The following is an 11,350-nucleotide window of genomic DNA, read 5'->3' as shown; positions in this document are numbered from 1 at the left end:
ATCTTTTGAAGCATGTTTGTTGGGTTTCCTTCTAACAGAGACAGCAATCAGTTGTCTGAGATGCAGCACAGATGGAACCGAAATGGCTCCATCTTGTGGATTTAGCTGATACCACAGCTGAGTGGTTTAATTTGCTCTTTAGCATCTCTTTCAGAGAGTATTGCTCTTTTTTTTTCCCCGGAGATTTTGGAAATCGTGAGTGTGTAGGATTTTTTTCCTGCTTGTTTTGCATGTTTGGAGTCTTTTTGTTTGTTTGTTTATTTGTTTGTTTTGGTTTTGTTTGGTTTTTTTTGGGGGGGGTGTCAGGTTTTTTTCCCTTAGTTGGTACTACTAACTAAGTACTACTAACTTTTCCCAGTTAGTACTACTATTGATTAATAGTAGTAAATTAACTTATATTGAAAGTAAGTGTGGTGGCTTGACCCTGGCTGGACACTGGTTGCCCACCACGGCCGCTGTATCACCCCCTCCATCAATTTGTCAGGGGCGAGAAAATATAGCAAAAGGCTCGGAGGTTGAGGTAATGGCAAGGAGAGGTCACTCACCAGTTATTGTCATGGGCAAAAAAGAGTTAACCTGGGGAAATTAAATGAATTTATTTCAAATCAAAATCAGAGTAGGATAATGGGAAGTAAAACAAATCTTAAAAACACATTCTGCCCACCCCTTCCTCCTTCCCAGGCTTAAATTTATTCCTGAAGTAAAGGGTCATTGCATTCATTCAGGCAGTGTCTCAACATCAGTTTGTATGAGGATGTTCCTTCCCCTCTGCCAGCAAACTCAAGTGTAGGCACTGAACTAGCTCTGGCTCTGACAAATTAAACAAAGCAAAAATGTGTGTTCCCAAACAACCTGGGGCTAGATGGTAGAGGTTCATATTGTGGTACTCTATACAAAAGGCCATGAAAGGCATTTGGAGCAAGGAGGGAGCTGGAATTTTTGTAACTTAAGCAGCACTTAATGTATAGAAATGTTGCATGTTGACATGCATGAGGGCAGAAGTAGAAACAAGTACTAGAGTTCTGTTCTTTGACAAAAAATCCATCTTGACCGTGTCATTGTTAATGCTGATGAATACAGACCTCTTACGAATCACCCAACCTCTGACTCCAGTAACTTATCTAAAAAGAAGTTGTTCAACAACTGTACATTCCAGCACTCATTGCTTTACATTTGTGAATAGCTCCTGTCACAATTTTGATATGTCAGAATGATTCTAACACTAGTATAGCAGTCCATTGAAATTCCACTCTTTCATTATCAGATTGGTAATCCTGGAGACCCTGGTTCCCGTGGGCCTGAGGGAAGTCGTGGACTACCTGGCATGGAAGGGCCCCGAGGCTCCCCTGGACCACGAGGCTTGCAAGGTGAACAGGGTGCCCCAGGTCTGCCTGGCAGTGAAGGTCCAGCTGTAAGTACTGTTTTCATGTAATTGGTATCTTTTGAACACTTACCTGTCACTCACAGGTGGGGGGGCGATGAGCAATTGCTTTAATTTGTATCACTTGTCTTTCTTAGGTTTTATTTTCTTCTTCTTCTTCTTTATTCCCTTCTTCCAATGCCTTCTCCTTCATCTTAATTTCTGTTTATTATACCTTTTTTTCTCACCACATGAGTTTTCTCACTTTTACCCTACCAGTTCTCTCCCCCATCCCACTGGTATGGGAGGAGTGTGTGAATGACTACGTGATTCTTAGTTGCTGACTGGGCTTAAACCGTGACAATTGACCAGCTTTTTTTGCATCAGGCACACTTATAAATTGTACTGTGACATCAACTGTTTCTTTTAAATTTATTACTTTTTTAATTCTAGGGAAAAGAGCCCACTGATCAGCACATTAAGCAGGTTTGCATGAGAGTCATGCAAGGTAAATATGCTAAAAAGTATTTCATGTTTCTGGTTCATTTAATTGGGAGGCAACCAAGATTTTCCCACTCTTATCCAGAACAAATTGCATGGCCTCAGCAGGGGACTTAGCTGAAAATCTTTCCAGGTGTGAATGTAGGCACAGTATTAGAAAGTCCTTTATTTATATATACTTTGTAGCCTCATTGAACTACCTATTGATTCCATACTATTGGTGTAGTAAGCAGGCCACAGACCAGAGTATTTTTATGAAATACATGCATTTTGTATTCAAATCACACTTGCTGCATTTGTATACATAAAAGTACACAGCTTCACTGAAAGCTTTTTAGCATTTTGTACTCATACACTACTAGATGGCAGCAAACAAACTATGTGAAAAATAGATAAAAAAAAAGCAGAGTGCAGAGAGAGGCTTTCTGGAGATAACATGTAGTAAAATTAAAGCAATAGGCAGATGCTCAAAACCCTAATGATATTGCTGAGTTCGTGACACATAACAGAAATTTGAAGCTTTTCTAATATGGTTGGTGCATGGGATTTACTATGTTTAAAAATTTATGCTGCCCTGTAAGCACAAAAGAAACTTTTCAGTATTTGCTATTAAAGATGCCCTTTGGGATATTACGCTATTGTAATGTTAAGAGTTTACTAGAATGAAGTTGCTGCTCATGATTTAAAAAAACTCTCAGTAGTCATCACTGTTCTTGATACTGCCCAACAGGGTATTTTTTAAAAAATTTTCTGTAAATAGGTTAAAAAGGCCTTTTAAAGTCGTCTCTTGGAAGACAGAGTAATACTGAGGAAGATTATAGTGAAATCACATTTCGTACTTGAATTTATTCATAACCATCAGAATTAGCAGTTTCTTACTAGATGATTGAAATGATGTAGAAAATTATAAGGACATTTCTAAATAAACTATAAATATCTAAGTAATTTGAGTCTGCAAACATTAAATTTCTTTTCAGAAAAAATCGCAGTTTTTTCTGCACAGTGTGCCTATGCAGTTTGCATAGTCCTAGGATAATACCTTATATGTAATAAACTTTGTAAATAGCATAGCACAAAAGGAAGGTGCTGGAGTGTAGTCTGTCAGTTTGCGTAGCAGAGGACCTACGGTCTTCTTCAGTGATCGTGGGAATCTCTTCATTCAAATCCACTTACTCCTTAACTCTGTCTCCCTGTTCATTGCAGAACAACTAGCTCAGCTGGCAGCCAGTCTTAGGAGGCCAGAATTTGGTGCTCCAGGTCTTCCTGGCAGACCGGGGCCACCAGGTGCTCCAGGGCCTGCTGGTGAAAACGGCTTCCCAGGACAGCTTGGCCCCCGTGGCTTGCCTGGCCTTAAAGGTCCCCCTGGTGAGATTGGTCGTAAAGGTCCGAAAGGTAAGAAATTCTGTAACTGGCTTTCACTTGTTAACTGCTTCAGTTTTTTGTGTTGATTTCTTCCCCCCCTTCCCTTGGACTACGGGTTGTGGATGTAGATTATACACATGTCAAGTCCAAAAAGACCCTGAATTAGGAACGTAAACTGTTTGCTGTAATTGTTGTGTCAGTTACCACAGAGATTAAATCCATTCTCTTGGATTTAGCAAGACTTGTTTAGAAATCTGGTTTTTAGCAGATGAAAAACATAAACCTGAAAAGTCCATGAGAGAGAGAATTGATATTAGGACTCTGACTCAGCATCTTACTTCTAGTTCAGGGCAGATGCTTGTCCTTTCTCACATTGTATAAGTGATTTGATGACAAAAACCAGGTGTGACTCCAGCAGTGATTCTCTCCTCTACTTGGCCTGGTGATTGACCTCACTTCTGCAGGACTTGTGGTCCCAAAAGCCCATGTAAGTGGTCAGATTCAATCACTAAATGAATTATTCTACTTTTCTAAGTGCACCCAGTTTATCATATTAAAAGTGACTGATAACTATCTGCCTTTTATTTGGGTTTAAGCCTTGAGCCATTTAGCATCATTGCACCAGGTACCAGAATCTATTCATTCTTTGGAAAGGACAAATCCATAATAAAATTGACTTGCCTTACACTTTATAAAAATCTTTGATCAAAGTTAATCTCTTCTGTTCATGACTGAGAGGTTCTGTTCTCCTCTGAAGGATTATACAGTAGAATTTTCTGCATTCTTATGACCACTATAAATGTATTAGTTTCTATTCAGCAGCAATTCCAATCTGTTTCTTGAAGGTGGTTTTATTTAAAAATTATATTTCTGCACAAAGCTAGTCTGTTGCTGGATTAGAGTGTTTACTTTTGATTCAAGATTTGTTTGAAAGTAAAATTGGGAAAACCTTTGAGAGAAAGAAGAGAATACAAAAGAAGCAAATTTTAATGACATCATTACTGGAGCTTTGTTAGTTTTCATTTAATATAATGTCATCTGCAGAAGAAACAAAATAGAAATACAAAGGTGATGGGGTATACTGTATTTTATTCAACACACAGCAGGCTGTGCTGTGTTAATATTGAAAAAAATAAATCTACAGAACATAAAAAAAAATCCAAACAAGCAAGATGCTTTGTTTTCTGTCATAATTGTCATAAAATTCCAAAGTTCCCTTTTAGTAAACATTGAAATACAATTACAGATACATGAGAAGTGAATGCCTTCATGTGCAAAAGCTATTATAATGGTACATGGCAGCACTCTCAGTGCTTCACTTCAGTTTCCTGGTAGTTACCAGAGTTCCACAGATGTCACAGAGATGAACTGACTTTCCCCATCCATTTGGGAAGTTGTCTGAAATTGGAGTGAGGGGAAAAGGGTACGTTGGACATGTGATAAAAGGGAAAAGAAGAATGTTGAGAATGATTTAGAAGGTCACAATAAAAAGGAGATAGAAACACAGCAAAGTGTAACCATGAGACACAACAGAAGATACAAAAGTACAGTGATTTTAACAACGAGTCAAGAGTCTAGGCAAGCCATGAACTCAGCAGTCTATTCTGTCTTTCCTCCCTGCAGTACCAGATGGTATGGAAGCATAAAATAAAGCTCAGGCAAATATTATTAGGTGTAAACTTGCGACTTTTGACTTGCAGAAAAAAAAATCAATGTAGGGTATTCACAATTGGGAATATATACATAATTTTATGGAATAGATATATTGAACAGAATTTTGAGTTTACGACACAAACAACAAAAAAACTTCCTCTTACTGTTGGTTGTGGTTTGGAGCAAGATGTGAGTTTGAAGAAAAACTGAGTGCCCACCAAAGAAAATGATATTATTGTATGACAACACATACTATTAGACAAGAACAAATTTCTTTCATAAAGGTACAACAATGTCTTACGTGGATGTCAACAGAATACTGTAATCTGTGCAGCCAGCTTCCCTTTTCTTCTCTTCACTGGCCATCTCAAGGACCAGCGCTTGAGAATTCACTTCTTAGCTGAGTTCACATGGCCTTGCAGAAGCCAATAACCTCACTCTCTATATTCCAGAGAACCTGTGTAGTCCTGCGAGTTTGGTTTATTCCTGTTATATAGGCTGTGACTTATCTCATGTGGTACTTACTCTCCAGCTCCATGTGTTTTTTTCCCCTCCAAGATGCCTGCTTCTGAGTATGACTCAAATGGGAGAAAAACCCCAATCAAATCCCAAACATTCTACAAGGATCTGTGTCAGGACATCATTCAAATCTGCTAAGAATATATATAGCCAGCTGAATTCTCTGCTTATTAACTGTTCACCTCTGAAAGGGAATTTACTGAAAATGATAGTTCAGGCAGGCTATAACTAATATTTCATGAATTTACTTTAGGTGAACCAGGAGAAAGAGGAGAAAGAGGATTTCCAGGCAGAGGACTGAAAGGTTATCCTGGACCAAGAGGTCTGCCAGGTAAATATAAGACGGTTAGGGTAAAGAGGAAGAGATGTAGTAATAATTTAGTCAGAGCTGATATTTCAAGATGCTTTGAAAAGATAAAAGGTGTCCATTAAATGATAAGCCTTCAAATTACAGTGCTTCATAATTTTTACATTATAGGTAAGGATTCAGTAAAAAATCAGAATTAAAAACTTTTTTACTAAAATGCCACCACCTCATTTATCTCACTGTAGAAAGGTTAGGGAAGATGTAAACAAATACTTAAAAAAAAGGGGCAATTACACACAAATAAATGAAAATTCCCTCTTCTAATATAAATCTATATTTCATATAGATTACATACACATATAATTATATATAAAAAATAAAGGAAAAAAGCCACAACCCTCAGATTATCTCACTGGCAGGCACAGCAGTCTTCAAAATCTCCACTCATAATCTAGTATATTCTTTTATTTCTGTGGTAATTAATTGCAATATTATATAATAGGGCTCCATGGGAGATTCTTGCTGATGGATGCAGCACAGCTGGCCTCTAGTGGCCTGGGAATGAACATAAACGTTATTTCCATCGGTATCTCTATAGCATATTTCTGTCTTTATATATAGACAGATACAACCTAAATTTCTTCTCTTCCTGAAAAAAGGAAAAAAATAGAAGGTTACTATATACTGATCCCAAGGATATCTGTGTAAGTCAGAGTTGTCTTCTGTAGAAATCTATCACTGAAAGAGGCTTACTGAAATTACTGCATTTCATTTCTCCGTTGAAGATTTAGAAGTAAAAAGCGACTAGTTCTTAGCAGTTCCAAACTATACATCCATTTCCCCAACCATCTCAGTGGAGAAAAAAAAATAAATTCTTGGTATGTCTTTTTCCAGAGCACTAACAAAACTGTAGTAGGAAGTAGCATCTACTCTGTCATAGGCATCAGCAGCAGGGTTGGCTGCAGTGCTGCAATCAGTTATACTGCAGAGCTTCGTATAGCAGGACAACTGCACCAGTAAAACTGGAGAGCACTGGGACTGAAATTTCATTGCTGTAGCAGGGTAATTGCAGCCTGGGTGTCAGAGAAAAACTGTCCCTCCAAGTTGGCACCCCTCCCTGAGAGCAGTGAAAAGCTGTCTTCATACAGCTTTTGAGAACGGGATGTTCAGTAAAGCTACATGTACAGTAAGCATGTTGTTTGCTGCCAATGTTTAGATCTGCATCTGCTTTTCCAGGTGAACCAGGCAAAGCCAGCTACGGCACGGAAGGCCGTGATGGTGAGAGAGGTCCCCCTGGGGTGGCCGGTCAGCCTGGGGTTCCTGGTCCCCCTGGCCCTCCTGGCCCTCCTGGGTACTGTGAGCCAGCATCCTGCAGAGTGCAGGCTGGACAGAGAGTGGGTAAGAACATGAAAGGGCCGTGAGTGGGCAACGCAAGTGCCACCGCGTGTCAGCATCAATTTACTTCTTGCACAGACAGCTGAGAAAAAAATAAGGAATGAAGGAGAAATGCAAACATGGACAAACCTTTCAACCAAGGTTTCAGTAAGGTATTTTTAACACAGTGGTTGTACATTTTTTCAAAAGGTTTACTTAGCAACACAAGCTGCAACAATGGTGCTTACAGAAATACACAGGTGATGCCTTCTGGTTCTTTCTCCTTTTGGGGAGGATAAAAGGCAATTGTCTATTTTTATTTTTGATTTTTTTTAATAAAGGGTTTCTGTGATTTCTCCTCCTCCCATACTTAATTCCTATGTATGATGTACAGTGAAATAACATGACTTCAGCCATCAAATAAAAAAAGGACAGTTTATTTCCTGCAGTTGTAGCATTCTTTTATATTTAAAAATAAATTCCAGCACACACCCTTCATGCACAGTCATTTCATTGTATGTATGTGTTGTCCAGGATATGCTAAACCTCCTTCAGCTCTTCCATTCAATTGCAGAAACAGAGTTGAGAGACTTTTCTTGTGAAAACCTGCCACCCCTGGCACCTTTTATGCTGTCAATCTCCATAAAGGTACAATCACTGGGTTCTCATGAATAACTCATGTGGAATAACCTCTTCATTTTTGACTCAAATTTGTGTTGCATTTGTAATTTCATAGGAAGCCTATTGCAGTTTGCCTTCTTCTATGTGAATTAAATAAAAGACTAGTAGCCACTGTCAAGGGAATTTTAAGTCCCAGAAATATATGTTTTATAGTAAAGATTACAGATTTTGAAGTAACATCTGTGGTTGTACAAACCCCCAAATAAATGATATTTTAATCTCCTATATCTTTTTTTTTATGTATGGTTACATTCAGTACTGATTAACAGAACAACCAGAAGGCAGCAATTAGATGTCCCAAGTTGCCTTTTTTGAAGATACTCAGTTTTTAGAGGAAAATGTGCAATGTAGATATTCTGTTGCTCTCTGTATAAATTAAACTATTTGTGGTTTTGACTTTACCTCTCTGAAGTTTATTCTCTCTCCAAGATAACAATGAAACCATCCTACAATGTTTCCTTTGATTTCATTATTAGCCATTCAAATTTTCAAATATAAACTTTGGCACACTTGCTTTAAGCACTGATTTTTTTCCTAGCCCCTAGCTATCTGGTTATGTTCCAGACAGTTGACTTGTTTGCCATGTGACAACAGAGAGAAAGAACACAATCCATGGAGCTCTGCATTTTGCATGTAACATAAGGGTAAAGGTGCTGGTATAATACATACAGCAAAAGGAATTATTAAAAAATGAGTAGTTAAACCTTCCTCAGACCAAACCTGACGCTCTGGCTGCATCTAGAAGCCATTTTTCTGGCACCTCATGTGTTGACAGAAAGTGCCTAAACAGAGATCACTTGAGACAAAAATGTCTGATTCAGCTGCCTACTAAAATAAAGTATACTTGAGACTTTTTAGAATTAGTTAAATGGGATTAATTTTGATAATGCTGTTGCCTAAAGATTGGGAGCAAAAAAAACTCCAGGCAAGTTTAGCAGAGATAACCTATAGAGCAGCTCTCTAATGAGTGCGTTCTGGTGCAAGGAGTACGAAATGGCGCACGCCCCGCGACCAGGGGTTCCACAATTTATTGTCTGATCTGAGAACTACCTGCCCCCACATGTGCCCCCTGGCATGCCTCTCTGGAATTGAGTCGGGGGTTCCAAGACACCTTTCTTCCTCATCTTCCTCTTCTTCACGTCACATACTGTCTTTGGAGCTTCTCCAAAGTTCCTGGCTTGAATGTTGCTCTGACTGATGGTATCTTGTTGTTCAGGCCTGGGGTGTGACTGTTCTTAAACAGAATATGTTTACTATAGTCCTACTTTGAAAGGAGCTTTAACAAGCCTAAAGAATTTCGGAAATCCAATATGAAATAGGGGAATAGGGTTTGGTGAGTGTTAACTACTATTCTAAAGTGTGACAGCTACATTAAAATCTACAAAAAGCTAAAAATCCTGAAAACCCTAAGGCATCAATGTCTTTCTGTCCCTTGCATAGCCCAGTATTTTAGACAATAAATATAAAAGAGGTCAAATCTTTACAAGTCTAATCTACACCTGGCTACTGTGCTCTATTTAGTTCCACAAAAGCAGCACTGGGTGAGATTTCAGGGAAAAGATGGGGGAAGAAAATAGGCATAAAGAAACATGCCATCTTGCCCCAAGACTCAGGGCAAAGCTTGGGACAGAACGGTTTTCATGCACCTCCAGTTTGGCCAAACTCATAGCCAACATCCCCTGCATTAATACTACAAGAAGTCACCAAAATCGATAAGTGCAAAGAATTTAATTCTGCAGGAACATATCCAGAAGATTCCACATGAGGTGAGTGGCTTGGGCACACATAAAGGTGTTTTAGAATTAGGTCAGATTTTACTGATTTAGGGCATAATCCTCAAAAGTACTGCTTACATAGTGCAACAAATAAAAAACTAGTGGTAATGACAAACTGTAGTTTCACCAGCAAACTTTTATTTTGACTATAAAGTGTGTAAAACTGTTGAAAAGAAAGAAACCCATCTGATAATAGAATGAAAATATTGTTTTCCATATGTAATACATACACATATGAATCCAAAGAAGCAAAACCCCCAACATTTAAATACAAATGTGAAGTGCTTTAGAAAATATAATCTGAAAAATGCTTAAAATTCCACTATGGAAGGAAACTCATGTAGAAGCAAAAACATTAATATGTAAAAAACAAATAAGAATTATTACAATCAAATTCAACACTGAGGGTCAATTCAATGCAGAATCTATATAAGTGGATAGCTTAAGATTCTGACAGATTTTCTGCCTTCAAGCTGACTCACAAGTTTTAACTTAAAATACAGAACTGAAGAATAAATCCTCAGGCCCATTGTAAGCCATTATGGGATGTATTGGTTAATCTAAGTACTTTCCGATTTCAAATCTTGCACAAGAGTGCAAAAAAGGTACCTGACGAATGGTACACCATATACCATAACATACCAGGGAATGGATTTTTCGTAACAGCACATTCAAGTAAATAACAATTTGGAAAATAAAGACAGGATTATGAATTTAAAACAAAGGTGTATTGACTATGGTGAATCAGAGAAAAAATAGTGCCAGTTCAAACAAATAAATTTAGAAGGCACAATGCAAAGAGACTGAGAGGTTTCACAAGCCACTGACAGTGTGCCACCAATTCTAACCAGGTGCTCCTGGAATTTCAGTGAAGTTCCAAGTAAATCATGTTCTCATCTCCTTCAGATTCAGCATTAAAAAATGCTATGAGATTAACTGAACAAAAGGCCAGTGAAAATCACTTTTACCCATTGTGATCTCTGTCACCACTTCTAATTCTGAAGGCTTACTTGCACTGTAATAAATACATATTTTAGCTCCTCAGTTACTTCAGTGTAGGCAGGAACCCAGAGAAAATGTCCTCAAAATCATAACCAGTCCATAGACTTGTTTAGGTTGGAAAAGACTTTTAACATCATCGAGTCTGACTGTTAACCTGGCACTGCCAACAAATTTGGTGGCCTTCTATGACGGGGTTACAGTGGTGGTGGATGAGGGAAGAGGGAATGACATCATCTACCTGGACTTGTGCAAAGCATTTGACATTGTCCCGCACAAAATCCTTGTCTCTTAACTGGAGAGACATGGATTTGACAGATCTGGGTGGTTGCACTCACAGAGTTGTGGTCAATGGCTCAATGTCCATGTGGAGACCAGTGACAAGTGATGTTCCTCAGGGGCCTGGATGGGGACTGGCACTGTTCAACATCTTTGTCTGTGACACGGACAGTGCAACCAAGTGACCCACAGCAAGTTTGCCAATGACACCAAGCTGTGCAGTGCAGTCAACACACCAGAGAGAAGGGATGCCATCCAGCACAACATGGACAAGCTCGAGAAGCGGGCCCATAGGAACCTCATAAAAGATTAATCCTCCACACAGCCAAGGTCCTGCACGTGGGTTGGGGCAATCTCCAGCATCTGTCAAGCCAGCCTGTCCATATCCCTCTGTAGAACCTTCTCAACCTCCAGCAGATCAACCTGCCCAACTTGGTATAGTCTGAAAACTGAGGGTGCCCTCAATCCTCTCATCCAGATCACTGATAAAAAGATATTAAACAGATCTTACCCTTGGGAAACTCCACTAGTGACCAGCCA

At 38.9% G+C, this 11,350-nt stretch overlaps 1 protein-coding gene across 1 annotated transcript in view; it reads left to right on the top strand.

Moving 5' to 3' along the window:
- COL9A1 (collagen type IX alpha 1 chain) overlaps positions 1-8,032 on the top strand; it is a 65,342-nt gene extending 57,310 nt beyond the window's left edge. The window contains exons 34-38 of the mRNA XM_017824083.1: positions 1,265-1,411; positions 1,814-1,868; positions 3,065-3,253; positions 5,649-5,726; positions 6,939-8,032. Of these exons, the coding sequence (XP_017679572.1) occupies positions 1,265-1,411; positions 1,814-1,868; positions 3,065-3,253; positions 5,649-5,726; positions 6,939-7,123 (654 nt within the window). The 3' untranslated portion in view covers positions 7,124-8,032. The remainder of the gene's footprint in view (positions 1-1,264; positions 1,412-1,813; positions 1,869-3,064; positions 3,254-5,648; positions 5,727-6,938) is intronic.
- Positions 8,033-11,350: the final 3,318 nt, after the last annotated feature.

The sequence above is a fragment of the Lepidothrix coronata genome, unplaced genomic scaffold, assembly GCF_001604755.1.
Source record: "Lepidothrix coronata isolate B3197 unplaced genomic scaffold, Lepidothrix_coronata-1.0 Scaffold4, whole genome shotgun sequence".
Classification (NCBI taxonomy): Eukaryota; Metazoa; Chordata; class Aves; order Passeriformes; family Pipridae; genus Lepidothrix; species Lepidothrix coronata.
Note: the sequence above shows the minus strand (reverse complement) of the source record. Positions and strands in the feature narration are given on the sequence as shown.